The 14,079-nt window shown below is 53.5% G+C and overlaps 1 protein-coding gene across 1 annotated transcript; it reads right to left on the bottom strand.

Moving 5' to 3' along the window:
- Window positions 1-12,250: 12,250 nt before the first annotated feature.
- On the bottom strand, window positions 12,251-13,632 carry LOC144123912 (uncharacterized). The gene is made up of 2 exons (XM_077656628.1): window positions 12,746-13,632; window positions 12,251-12,394 (listed from the first exon to the last, which is right to left on the bottom strand). The coding sequence occupies exons 1-2, from the start codon at window positions 13,493-13,495 to the stop codon at window positions 12,251-12,253; spliced, it is 894 nt and encodes a 297-aa protein (XP_077512754.1). The 5' UTR covers window positions 13,496-13,632.
- Between the last annotated feature and the right edge of the window lie 447 nt (window positions 13,633-14,079).

Below are 14,079 nucleotides of genomic sequence, written 5' to 3'. Positions count from 1 at the left end.
TTTTCGCGCCGAGTATGAGACATTACTCGGCCACCGATAAGGAGATTGTAGTGATGGGCGCCTCCCTCCGCCGCGGAGGGGGGCGCGTGCATTGAGGCACCCTAGGAGATTGGACGTTCCATCTGACGTCTCTCGCATGGGTGCCCTGAGGGTTCCTGAAGCGAGCGGCGGTCAGTATCACAATCACTCTTGAAGATTTTAGAGGGCACTAGCCTTATAGAAGAGTGGTACTGACACAATTATTTAAATCAGTTGCTCAGGCGGAGCAATAGACCATATGCGAAATGCGCAGCGCCATCTCGTTCACAAGTTGAGAGTTAGGTCCGCCATCTTGGTAATGGCGAGGAAGCAGCATAACCGCCATTACTCTATGGGAAGCGGAGACTGTATGCGCAAGGCCCGCGCGGATTCACAAGCCGCAGATCGACCCACATCGTATAGCGAAAATGCCGACGCACTGCTGTGTCCCCTGGTGTAAACAGCAAGGACCCAAGGATCCAGGCAGTAACAAGGTGCGTGGTATTTACTTTCACACCCGTGTTAATCCGTCCCCGAGAGGTAGGGAAACATCGGACGTTCCCGGTACCCCTTATTATTAGTCGTCTCGGTGAAAAAAAAGATAAATAACCTCGAGTTGACTACAAATGGCATTACCGGTTAGAGAAGTACCATGTTGTACCTTAACCGATGTTAGTGAAAGTTGTGAAAGGCTCCCTTTCCTTCTCGCGTCAACCCCGCGATGTGCCCGTGTTATCTGCGTGTACAGCAGCACGACTTTTTTTTACCTAACAGCCATGTCGTTACAGCAAATTCAGATGCTGTGAATGTGCAAAGGCTGTAAATATTAGGGACATGGCGCTCGCTCATGTAAGCCCGTGTTCACAAGGGCGTGCATTAATGCCTAGCTTTGCTCGGGTACAGGCTAACCTTCGCGCCGCGATTGAGATGCCGGGTAGTGCGGATAAAGCGGTGGACGCACATTCTCGTGCCGGTGGCACACGGGGACTTACGATCGTGATTAATTATCGCTCTTACGCGGTCCAACTAACCGAACCGCACTGAGTTTGCCGAGCTCTAGCGCACAACACGATCGCCTACGATTTCGGCCGATCGCAATTTGTTTAATAATCCGCATCGCGAAAAATCGCGATCGAAAGTGCCCGCTGGACAAATATGCATATTGACCACAACATCTCGGTAACAAACACTTGCACCGTTGCGGTTCAGCTATGTTTATTATCAGGCGGATTATCTTTAAATGTCACACGTTGGTAAAAATATTCAAGTATAGCAAATATAGGTTACTGATGAATTATTTGTTGATACAGGTTTTAACTACATGTACAACTCTTGAAACTTGTAAGTTTCTTATCATCGTTTCCCAAGAGATGCCACATTATACAAAAAGTGGATCATCGCCATCAAGCGCGAAGAAGGGAAGTACTTGAAGGTGACAAAATGCTCAAGAGTGTGTTCAAGGCATTTCCTGCCATCAGACTTTATTCCAGGTGTATCATGCGGCAACAACTTACTGCGACCAACAGCCTGCCCCAGTGTGTTCAGCTTTAGCAAAAAGCAACAGCTTCGCAAATCACCCAAGGAGCGAACATTGAGCGCCTGTCCACAAGCACATCAGATTTCAGATCAAGCTGTTGCTAAAGCACTGACTGTAGAAGATAGTGCAGCAGAATTTTTTGGTGACCAGTCTACTGATCGATCGTCTGCAGCAGCTCTAGAGTCCGAAGCACCTGAAACAGAGAGACACCGCCACCTGTTCACCTGCTTCTGGTACAACCCCTTTATTAGGTAGTGGTGAGCCTATCAGTGAAGTGGAACGTCTCGAGGGTGTGGTTGCCGCACAGGCAAATGAAATAGACAGACATAAATATTGTCACGGGTGGTACAGCTCGGTTGGAGTAGGTGACTGCAGCGGACGTCAGTAGCAGTCCCAAAAGCGGAGCCTTCGCAGACAGACCCTTCGGCTTCCTTTTTTTAAGGCCAGCTCGCGCGCGCATTCCGCGCTCTCGTGGTTCTAGTAGAACGACGACGATGATTTGGCGGTGTCATTACTCCCCGGCAAAAAGAAGCATCGTCCCGATGCTGGGAGTGAGTGGAGAGGTCGGAAGGACTGAACGGGGTTAGTGGGCGAGGCTACCGATCGTGATAAGGCTTCAGGCGGACCACGTGAACCACTTCAGGGCACGGGGACCGTCGGGACTTCTGAAATCCATCGGGAATGACCTCGTAGTTGAGGTCGCCCAATGACCTGACCACGCGGTATGGTCCGAAGTAGCGATGGAGGAGTTTTTCGCTCAGTCCTCGTCGCCGAATGGGGAACCACACCCACACACGGTCGCCAGGCGCATAATGGACGTCGTGACGGCGCCGATTGTAGCGATCTGCATCTCGAAGTTGTTGGTCTTGAATTCGAACTTTGGCCAGTTGGCGAGCAGCTTCGGCGCGTTCCAGGAACGTGTAGGTATCAGTGTGAAGGTTAGAGTCGTCCAGATGTGGTAACATTGCGTCGAGCATCGTCGTCACTGCACGGCCGTAGACGAGTTGGAATGGAGACATCTGCGTTGTTTCTTGCATGGCCGTATTGTAGGCGAAGGTGACATAAGGAAGCACTTCGTCCCACGTTTTGTGTTCAATATCGACGTACATGGAAATCATGTCAGAAAGGGTTCGGTTCAGTCTTTCAGTCAACCCGTTCGTTTGAGGGTGGTACGACGTTGTTCGGCGGTGGTCGGTATGACTGTAAACCAAGATCTCCTGCAGCAGCTCAGCCATGAACGCAGGGCCTCTGTCAGTGATCAGCACTTCAGGTGCCCCATGGCGGAGTACGATCTGATGCACGAAGAACTTAGCGACTTCTAAAGCGGTGCCGCTGGGTAGAGCTGACGTTTCTGCATAGCGGGTAAGGTCGTCCGTCGCGACAATTATCCATTTGTTGCCAGAGTTCGAACGTGGGAACGGACCCAGCATGTCCATTCCTATTCGTTGGAAGGGCCTTGTGGGTGGTCTAATGGGCATCAAGAACCCAGCTTGTTTGGTTGACGGTACCTTGCGACGCTGACAGGCTCGGCACGTTCTGACGTAGTGAGTGACATCAGCACGGAGACGAGGCCAGTAGTAATTCTCTTGGATTCGGGCTAGCGTACGGGCTACGCCCAAATGTCCAGAAGTGGGTTCGTCATGGGAGGCTTGGAGGACTTCATTGCGCAGGCTAGGCGGTACGACGATTAGGTATTGCGTATTGTTTGGAGCGAAATTTTTCTTGACCAGAAGACCATTGCGGATGCATAAAGATGGCAACACGCGCCTGAAAGCGCGTGGGGCGGTCGTGTTGCTGCCGTTGAGAAATTCCATTACGTCTCGAAGTTCGAGGTCGGCGCATTGTTGGTCAGCGAGGCAGGAGGCGCTGAGAGCAGTCAGTAAGATGTCGTCATCATTACAGGCGTCGGTAGAAGGATCTACTGGGGCGCGGGACAGACAATCGGCGTCAGAGTGCTTGCGCCCGGATTTGTACACGACAGTCATGTCGTATTCCTGGAGCCGCAGACTCCATCGGACGAGGCGAGCGGACGGGTCTTTAAGGCTTGCGAGCCAGCATAAGGCATGATGATCGGTCACCACCTTAAAATTTTTGCCGTAAAGGTACGGTCGGAATTTCGAAGTGGCCCACACAATGGCAAGGCATTCTTTCTCGGTAGCGGAATAGTTTGATTCGGCTGGTGACAAACATCGACTTGCGTAAGCGATGACCCGTTCTTGACCTGCTTGGATCTGGACCAGGACAGCACCTAAGCCGATGTTGCTGGCATCAGTATGGAGCTCCGTGTCGGCGTTTACGTCGAAGTGAGCCAGAACGGGAGGCGCCTGCAGGAAACTTTGAAGGCTGCGGAATGCATTTTCTTGCGCTGCTTCCCATGTGAAAGGTGTGTCCGACCTTGTTAGGCGCGTCAGCGGCTCGGCAATGTGAGCAAAATCTTTCACGAAGCGACGGTAATACGCGCACAATCCAAGAAAACGGCGGACAGCTTTCAGGTCTTGCGGCGGCGGAAAATGTGCAATAGCTGTTGTTTTTTCAGGATCAGGCTGAACACCGGCTTGATTCACAACGTGCCTTAAGAACTTCAGCTCTGTATACGCAAAGTGGCATTTCTCATTTTTGAGCGTGAGTCCAGAAGACCTTATTGCTTGTAGGACCAATTCGAGGCGGTGAAGATGCTCCTGGAAAGTCGGGGCGAAGACGACAACATCGTCAAGATAGACGAGACACGTCTGCCATTTTAAATCGGCAAGGACGGTATCCATGAGGCGTTGGAAAGTTGCCGGTGCAGAGCACAGTCCAAAGGGCATGGCCGTAAATTCATACAGGCCATCTGGAGTAATAAAAGCTGTTTTTTCACGGTCCCGCTCATCGACCTCAATTTGCCAGTAACCTGACTTGAGGTCCATCGAAGAAAAGTATTTAGCGCTACAAAGGCGATCCAGAGTGTCATCGATCCGGGGGAGAGGATAGACATCCTTTTTGGTGATTTTGTTTAAGCGACGGTAGTCTACTTAGAACCGCAATGTTCCGTCTTTCTTCTTCACAAGGACGACTGGCGCTGCCCAGGGACTCCGGGAAGGACGAATTACGTCGTCGCGGAGCATTTCCTTGACTTGGCGGCCAATAGCGTCGCGTTCAGCGGGAGACACTCGGTAGGGGGACTGTCGGAGAGGGTGCACGTTATCGTCCGTAATAATACGATGCTTCGCTAGGTGAGTTCGTCCAACACGCGATGATACCGAGAAGATGTCGCCGTAGCGCAGAAGAAGATCTTTAACTTGTTGTTGCTGCGTCGGGAAGAGTGCTGGATTGACGTCGAACGTGAAACCAGTGACTGGGCTCTGCTCTTGCGACAACGACATTGTGGAAATACTGGGTGTGCTGCTGACATGGGCGATGGCATCAACGTGAGCCACAACGGTTCCCACGTTCAGATGTTGGTGTGCACCACCGAAATTGGTTATCAGCACTTCTGTTTCTCCGTCGACGAGATTAACGACTCCTCTGGCGACAGCAAGGCTCCTGGCAAAAAGCAAGATCTGGTTGCCTTCCGCGACGCCTTCGAAATTCCGCACAGTCTTGGCGCCGACAGAAACCATAATACTCGAACGAGGTGGGATGGTGACGTGGTCATCCAGGATGCAAAGTGCGGTCGGATGGTCTGGATCTCTGTGTATTGCGTTCTCTGTGGAGAAACACACGGCCTTTGACTGGAGGTCGATGACCGCTCCATTCTCGGTCAAGAAATCCATCCCGAGAATGACGTCACGTGAACAATGTTCGAGTATAACGAACGTTGCCAGGTAGGTTGCGCCTTGAACTGCTACTCTTGATGTGCAAGTCCCGGTCGGTGTAACTAAGTGACCCCCGGCTGTACGAATCTGTGGGCCCATCCACGGAGTGGTGACCTTTTTCAAAGTGGCGGCGAAATTTCCACTGAGGATAGAGTAATCCGCCCCTGTGTCGACGAGTGCAGTGACGTCTGTTCCGTCGAGGGAAATGCTCAGGTTTGCTGTCGTAGACGGCGTGTGAGCGGTACGGCGCGGTGTTCGGTCACGGCTGCGGTGCGGCGCGGGTTCATTTCGATACGTCAGGTGGCATTCCCGTCGAGTCGGCGTTTCACGGTGTTGGACGGCATTCGGTAGTGGCATCGGGTGGACACCTAGTTGCGGCGTAGGAGGGTCTGTTACATTTCGTCGGTGAGCAACCTCCCCCTCAAAGGTTGCTGCTTTTAGTTTTCCTGGCGGGGGCTTGGCGACCTTCCCCGAGGAAAGTCACCGTAAGACCGACGACGTGGGGATGGCGACCTGCGGGTCCCACCGGCAGATTCGGCCAGATAATCGTTGATTTCTCTGGGTCGCTGCCCAGGCTGCGGACGTGGTGCATCTGCAGGGAACCCCGGCAGGCCCATCTGACGATACCTGCAGTTGCGGTACAGGTGGCCCGGCTCACCGCAGTGATAGCAGAGAGGACGGTAGTTGGGAGTGCGCCAGATGTCACTTTTACGGGGATACGATGGAGCAGGACGAGCAGGTGGTGGCGGCCGAAAAGAGGCCGGGGTTTCCTGAAGACGAGTCGGCGGCAGTTGTGCGCGACGAGCAACAGCGGCGTATGTCATTTGTGGTGGGGCTGTGGACGGCTGAAAGGGAGCTGGTGTTGTAAGCGCCTGTTGCACCTCTTCCCGAATAACCTCGGATAGAGCAGTAACAGTTGGCGCAGGCGGCGTAGCCGGGAACAGCTTCTGGAGCTCCTCGCGAACGATAGCTCGTACGGTTTCGCGAAGCATGTGGGTGTTACTGATGTCCGTGGTTGCCGCAGTCATGGCCAAAGGTTGACGCTCGTATTGCCGCAACCGCATATCGAGTGTCTTTTCCATGGTGGTTGCCTCCGACAGAAACTCTGCGACCGTGCTCGGTGGATTGCGAACCAGTCCGGCAAAGATTTGCTCCTTGACACCTCGCATAAGGTACCGGAGTTTCTTCTGCTCTGTCATGTCCGGGTCAGCTCGACGAAATAACTTTGCCATCTCTTCGAAGTATACCAGTATGTTTTCATTTGGTAGCTGGGTTCGGGACTGAAGGAGCAGATCGGCCCGTTCTCTTCGAATCACCGTGGTGAAATCCTTCAGGAACTGGTCTTTAAATACGTTCCACGTCGTTATGGACGACTCCCGGTTCTCGAACCACGTACGAGCTGCGCCCTCCAGCGAAAAAAACACGTGTTGAAGCTTGGAGTCTTCCGCCCATCTGTTGTACCGGGCCACGCGTTCAAATTTCTCCAGCCAGTCTTCCGGGTCTTCGCCTGGAGAACCTTGGAAGATCGGTGGCTCCCGAGGCTGCTGCAGCACAACAGAAGGTGAACTAATCGTCGTCTGCATGCCTATTTCGGGCTGGACGGTCGTCGACGATGGCGCTGAACGAACCGCTTGGGTTGAGCGAGACTCTAGAAGCCCAAACTCGGGTTGAAGGCCTTGGAGCCGGCGGCTGCCGTGGTGTACAGGCGACACCTCGATGGCAGATGACCCTCGAGCACTTGAATCCCTGCTTGCTGGGGGAGTCCGAGGCATGGAATGCGTTACCCAGCGCCCTCCACCAGATGTCACGGGTGGTACAGCTCGGTTGGAGTAGGTGACTGCAGCGGACGTCAGTAGCAGTCCCAAAAGCGGAGCCTTCGCAGACAGACCCTTCGGCTTCCTTTTTTTAAGGCCAGCTCGCGCGCGCATTCCGCGCTCTCGTGGTTCTAGTAGAACGACGACGATGATTTGGCGGTGTCAATATGAATGTGAAGTACTCCAGGAGCAGCCGCTCCAGACGAAGAAAGAGTTGCACTTTTCACTCCAAGAAAATCGCCGCCTCACTGCACGCCTTGAAGAAAAAGAAATTAGAACAAGGTTCGGCACTGACCGTTTTAAACACTCAAATGAGGACTTCCTTGCTTACACAGGAATACCATCATACCAGCACTTCCTGGCATTGATGGCTTACATCAACCCCGTAAAGAATGGGAGTAATGTTTTGAGGAATGCTGGCATCAAAGCCAGTGGAGCTGACGGCAGAAAATGAACTGTTCCTCGTACTTGTAAGGCTTCGTCTCGGCCTCTTCGAGCATGACCTGGCACACAGATTTGGGATCACTCAGTCAACAGTGTTTCGTACATGTGTGTCATGGATCAACTTCATGTTAAGACTCTGAAAACTACCACTCTGGGTATCAAGAGCTGTAATAGACGCAACAATGCCTGCAGCATTCAGCACGTATCCAACAACAAGGGTTATTTTGGATGCAACAGAGATAAAGTGTGAGGTGCTCTCCTCACTGTCTCTCCAGTCGAGCTCCTACTCTGCTTACAAGACTTCAAATACCTTTAAAGGCCTCACTGGTGTTTCACCAAACGGCTTAGTGAGCTTTGTGTCAGAGCTCGATCAAATCTGCACTGTGGCTGCTATTCTCACAAACTTTCAAAGCCCTATGAGCAAACCTTCACAACCAAGCAGGCAACAGCTGGCACCTCCAACAGAGCTAATGGATGAATAACTTAAAGGATGACCTCTATGCATGCCTCAAACCATGCAGCAAGATAACACAGGAGCAGAAACTTCCCTCAACCCCACAATCAGAGGGCACAAGGACTAGAGTATTACGACTCAGATTCTGTGAAATCCTGTACGAAAAAGAAGTGTAATAAAGGGAAACTAGAGTGATGCACTAAACTGTGCTGCACTGATGGGTCACACTCATGAAAGCGACCACTTGGCATTTAGATAATGACCAAAATTTTGCTCCTTAAAAAGGGCTGGTGCCATCATGGCGGTAGGAATTTCGGTTCATTTTGTTTGGGAAGTGGCCACAAAATGTATGCTTGCAGACTATGCACGCGTGCCTGTTTTACTACGTTTGCATTGTACCATAAATGTTACTGTGTGCGTATATATATGTATATATATATATTGAAAGGGGGTTTAATAGCTCAGGCACCGCCAGAACCAGGAATGCAGAACCAGGCGCAGAACGAGGCCTTCTAGACGTCCGCGGTTATTCTAGAGCCCGGCAGCAGCACGCGCTCAGCGATAGCACTGCCGCTACCTCGTCACATCTTCGTCTTTACAATGGCCCCCGGGGATGAAAGGAGCCATCCTGGCGACTCAAGGCGTAGTGCAGATCAAGGGGTCATGGTAAGGCTTGAGGCGACTGACATGCACCGTTTCACGGCCACGACGGCGAAGGTCAAAGGAGGGTGTCAGTGGTTCGACGACATAGTTCACAGGGGAAGGTTGAGAAAGAACACGGTAAGGACCTTGATATTTGGCTTGGAATTTGGACGACAGGCCAGGAGAGCCAGCAGGGATCCAGAGCCAGACAAGTGAGCCGGGGGAAAGGGGTACGTGAGTTTGACTACCGGAATCCCGACGCTCTTTTTGTCGATTCTGGTCAGCGGACGTGAGGGAACGGGCGAGCTGGCGGCATTCCTCGGCATACTTGGCAGTTTCAGAAGCAGTTGCGCAGTCAGATGCATCAAGATGGTAGGAAGAATGGTGTCAAGCATGCTTGTAGGTTCGCGGCCGTAAAGAAGAAAGAACGGAGAATAGCCTGTGGTGGACTGGACGGCGGTATTATATGCGTAGGTGACGAACGGAAGAACGAGGTCCCAGTTGGAATGGTCGGGACTGATATACATGGTGAGCATGTCACCGAGTGTCCGGTTAAACCATTCGGTGAGGCCGTTGGTCTGAGCATGGTACGCTGTGCAGGTTCTGTGAACGATGCGGCACTCTTGCAGAAGCGTCTGGACAACCTCGGATAAAAACACACGGCCGCGGTCGCTCAGAAGCTCACGAGGGGTGCCGTGGCAGAGAATGAGCTGGCGGAGAATGAAGAAGGCCACGTCTCGCGCTGTAGCCGCCGGAAGAGCCGCCGTTTCAGCATAGCGCGTGAGATGGTCTATGGCGACTATAACCCAACGGTGACCTGAAGGGGTAGAGGGCAGGGGCCCGTAAGGGTCGATGCCGACGCGATCAAAGGGACGGGCAGGGCAAGGTAATGGCTGCGATGGGCCAGAAAGGTGCTGTGACGGAGACTTGCGGTGTTGGCACGCAATGCATGAGTGAATGTACTTGCGTAAAAAGCTGTACATGCCACGCCAGTAGTACCGGTGCCGAAGTCGAGTGTAGGTTTTCAAAACACCAGCATGAGCAGTCTGGGGGTCGGCATGGACAGAGGCGCAGACTTCAGCTCGTAGTTGGCGAGGGATGACGAGGAGCCATTTTCGACCGTCGGGCATGTAATTGCGACGATAGAGGAGACCGTCATGCAGAGTGAAGTGGCGGGCTTGTCGCCGAAGTGAGCGAGAGGCAGCTGCCGTAGGGGGCCCAGACAGATGGTGCACGAGAGATGTAATCCAGGGGTCATTGCGCTGTTCCACAAGCATGTTTACCGGGCGCAACGAGGACAGCTCGGAGTCAATGCTCGAGATGGTCGCAGTGTCGGAAGGCAGCGGAGACCGGGAGAGGGCGTCAGCGTCAGAGTGCTTACGGCCAGAGCGATAGACGACTCGAATGTCGTACTCCTGGAGGCGCAGAGCCCAGCGGCCAAGGAGACCCGATGGATCCTTCAACGATGACAGCCAGCACAAAGCGTGATAATCGGTGACTACGTCGAAGGGGTGGCCATAGAGGTATGGTCGGAATTTGGTTATCGCCCACAAAATGGCCAAGCATTCTTTTTCTGTGACGGAGTAATTGATCTCGGCCTTGGACAGCGTGCGGCTCGCATAGGCGACAACGTATTCTGGAAATCCAGGTATTCGCTGGGCGAGCACCACACCAATGCCCACGCCGCTAGCATCCGTGTGTACTTCTGTCGGGACGTTAGGGTCGTAATGGCGAAGGATGGGAGGTGAAGTAAGGAGTCGACGTAGGGTAACAAAAGCTTCATCGCACTCAGAGGACCATGGCGACAAGGAGTTCTGGGCTTGAAGCCGCGTCAAAGGCGAAATTATTGTAGCGAAATTTCGGATGAAGCGCCGAAAGTAGGAACAGAGGCCAATGAAACTCCGCAGTTCTTTGAGAGTAGAGGGCTTTGGAAAGTCGGCAACAGCGCGAAGCTTTGCCGGATCCGGAAGGATGCCCGCTTTGGATACGACATGGCCGAGTACGGTCAGTTGGCGAGCGCCGAAGTGGCATTTCTTCAAATTTAGTTGCAGGCCGGCGGCAGTGAGGCAGGTCAACACTTGGCGCAGACGAGTCAGATGTGTGAAGTCGACCGAGAAAACAACGATGTCGTCGAGATAGCAAAGACACGTCTTCCAGCGCAAGCCGCGCAAGACGTTATCCATCATGCGTTCGAATGTTGCGGGGGCATTGCAAAGACCAAATGGCATGACGTTAAATTCGTATAGTCCGTCGGGCGTGACGAAAGCAGTTTTTTCACGATCGCATTTGGACATGGGGATTTGCCAGTATCCAGAACGCAGATCCAGGGACGAAAAGAATTCCGCACCTTGCAGACAATCGAGGGCGTCATCGATGCGTGGTAGAGGATAAACGTCTTTCCTAGTTATTGAGTTTAGGCGGCGATAATCCACACAGAATCTTATGGAGCCATCTTTCTTTCGAACCAGCACGACCGGGGATGACCAAGGGCTGTGCGACGGCTGTATAATCCCACTCTCGAGCATGTCGTCCACTTGCTCGTTGAGGACTCGACGCTCTGTCGCTGACACGCGATATGGGCGCTGTCGCAGAGGTGGATGGGAGCCGGTATCGATGGTATGGTGGACATGTGAAGAACGCCCGAGGGGAGACTGGCACGCGTCAAACGATGAACGAAATTGGTGTAACAGGTGGAACAGCTGGTCACGGTAGGGAGAAGTGAGATCTTGATCGATGGCGCTATATAGAATGTCAGAGGGCGGTGGGGGTAACAGGGGAACAGGAGTAAGAGAGTCCAGCGATGGCGGGAGAGCAGTTTCTCGGTCGTCGTCAAGTTGCAGAAGTTCAGCCGGTTCGACGCACCCAAGGCATTCACCATGAATCAGGGTCACTGGAGATGAGAGAGGGTTGCTGACGAGCATGGCTGTCGTTCTGGAGGTCACCGTGAGGACAGCGAAGGGTAGCGGCATGTTCTTGCGGCGAAGAAATAACTCGGAGGGGGTAAAGAGTACAGTTACAGCAGGTTGGTTGCGTGGTGAGGCGCACGAGAGGGATACAAGGACAGAGGAATTTGCCGGGAGCTCGACATTTTGAGACAGGTGTACTTTGGCCGGATATTCAGGAGACGGTGCGGCCGGGTAGGCGTTGGGCAGGGCAGAGAAAGTAACTTCGGCGCGGGCACAATCGACGACGGCGGAGTGCTCAGAAAGAAAGTCCCATCCTAGAATTACGTCATGGGAGCAAGAGGAGAGGATCAGGAATGGAATGATGTACAAGACGTCTTGAATAACGACTCGCGCGGTGCAGGTTGCGAGCGGCTCGACCTGTTCGGCGGTAGCAGTGCGAAGAGAAACTCCCTAAAATGGCGTCATGGCTTTCTTCAGTTTTCGACAAAATTTCTCGTCCATAATTGAGACAGCAGCTCCGGTGTCCACGAGAGCACAGGTTGCAACACCTTCGACAAAAACATCAATAACGTTTGTTGGTGAGAGCAGAGGCCTTGTAGAGTTCTCAGGGGACGCAGCTCTTGCCTCGGGAACTGCGCTCATTAGTTCTCCGCAGCGGAAGGGCTGGCCCGACGGCGCATAGGAGATAAGGAACGGCGCCGCGGAGAAGAGGAACGATGAGAGGTGGCAGCCTGGCGGTTGGTGGAGAAGGCAGGAGGCAATGGGTCCGCTTGCACGCGGGGCGGCTGTATGTAAGACCCATACGCAGATGGTGGCAGGACGTCCGCAGGCGAAGAAGGACGTCTGCGGCAGTAGCGGGCTACATGGCCGGCGAAGCCTCAGGCAAAGCAAATAGGCCTATTGTCGCGAGTACGCCACAAACGACCGTAGTGCGAGACTGCCAGCGTGAAGCGAGGCGACGGTTGTGCCACCTGAGCCCGATACGAGAAATCAGGCGGGGGCGTCGAAGATGGCGGCGCTTGAGTGGCGTCTTGAAAAGGGCTCAAGGGATGGGATGGTGGTCTGGCAAGAACGGCGGCGTACGTAAGAGGGGCAGCCACAGGTTGCTGGGGCAGGGGTGGCAGGGCCTCCGCGACTTGGGCTCGGATCGTCTGCTGAAGGGTGGGAGACAGCGCTGGCGGGTGGTTCCGAACTCCAGAGATGAGCGCTAGTTGGCGTGCGATCTCCTGTCGAATGAACTTCTGAATGTCATGCCTGAGCTGCTGCCCTCCTGCGGTCTCGACATCAGCGGAGAGGACGTCGGCAGGCTGTACGGTGCGACGAGTGAGGACGCGTTGCTTGCGGAGCTCCTCGTAGCTCTGGCACAAGCTGATGACGGGGGCCACGGTGGCGGGCTGCTTGGCTAGAAGCATTTGGAACGCATCTTCATCGATACCCTTCATGATATTTTGGATCTTATCAGCCTCGGTCATATCGCTGTTCACGCGCTTGCAAAGATCCACCACGTCCTCTATATAACTAGTAAATGTCTCGCCAGGCTGCTGAGCCCGTTCGCGTAAGTGCTGTTCGGCGCGAAGTTTGCGCACTCCAGGACGGCCAAATACCTCAGTGAAGCTCGTCTTGAACGTGGACCATGTGGCGATATCGGCTTCGTGGTTACGGAACCAGAGGTTGGCGACATCAGCCAGGTAAAAGATGACGTTGTTTAGTTTCATGGCGTCGTCCCAGCGGTTGTACGTGCTGACCCGCTCGTAGGAAGCCAGCCAGTTCTCTACGTCAGAGTCGCCGAGCCCACTGAAGACAACCGGGTCCCGTTGTCGAGGTGTGCCGGAGCAGACAAGCGGAGCAGCCGGTGGCTGGGGAGCCAGGGGGGCGTTATTCGGCATTGCTGACGTTACAGTGCCGCTGCGGAGCTCCAGGACGGGATCAGGAGCAACCTCCACCACTTGAAAGGGGGTTTAATAGTTCAGGCACCACCAGAACCAGGAAGGCAGAACCAGGCGCAGAACGAGGCCTTCTAGGCGTCCGCGGTTATTCTAGAGCCCGGCACCAGCACGCGCTCAGCGATAGCACTGCCGCTACCTCGTTGCCACATCTTCGTCTTTACAATATATATATATATATATATATATATATATATATATATATATATATATATATATATATAGCGTAGCTGGGTATTTGTCAGTTACAATGATCTATGTCAACCGTTTGTGAATTGTGATGACCAAATGTAGTTGTTGTACTGTATGCCCTGTAATACCGCATTTACACGGGCGACCTTAACCACAGTTAAGGCAACTACGGTTCCCCGTAACTATAGTTAGCCGCGCTCACACGGCAGACGAAACTGCAGTTACGCCACCTAACCACGGTTACCCAAACCGAGCTTGCTGACCACCGTTTGCTACCTTAACCGTCAAGATGGCGGCGCCCGTGGCAGCAGCAACATCGAACGGCTCGTCCTCCC

Source organism: Amblyomma americanum, chromosome 1, assembly GCF_052857255.1.
Source record: "Amblyomma americanum isolate KBUSLIRL-KWMA chromosome 1, ASM5285725v1, whole genome shotgun sequence".
Lineage (NCBI taxonomy): Eukaryota > Metazoa > Arthropoda > Arachnida > Ixodida > Ixodidae > Amblyomma > Amblyomma americanum.
The sequence above is the reverse complement of the archived record's forward strand: the minus strand, read 5'-3'. Positions and strand labels throughout refer to the sequence as shown.

Bases quoted from the DNA above. Each gene is read 5' to 3' on its own strand.
- LOC144123912 (XM_077656628.1), bottom strand. From the start codon at position 13,495: ATGCCGAATAACGCCCCCCTGGCTCCCCAGCCACCGGCTGCTCCGCTT. The intron at 12,395-12,745 runs GTCGCGGAGGCC...TCTTACATACAG, and splicing joins AGCAGACGATCCGAGCCCAA to CCGCCCCGCGTGCAAGCGGA.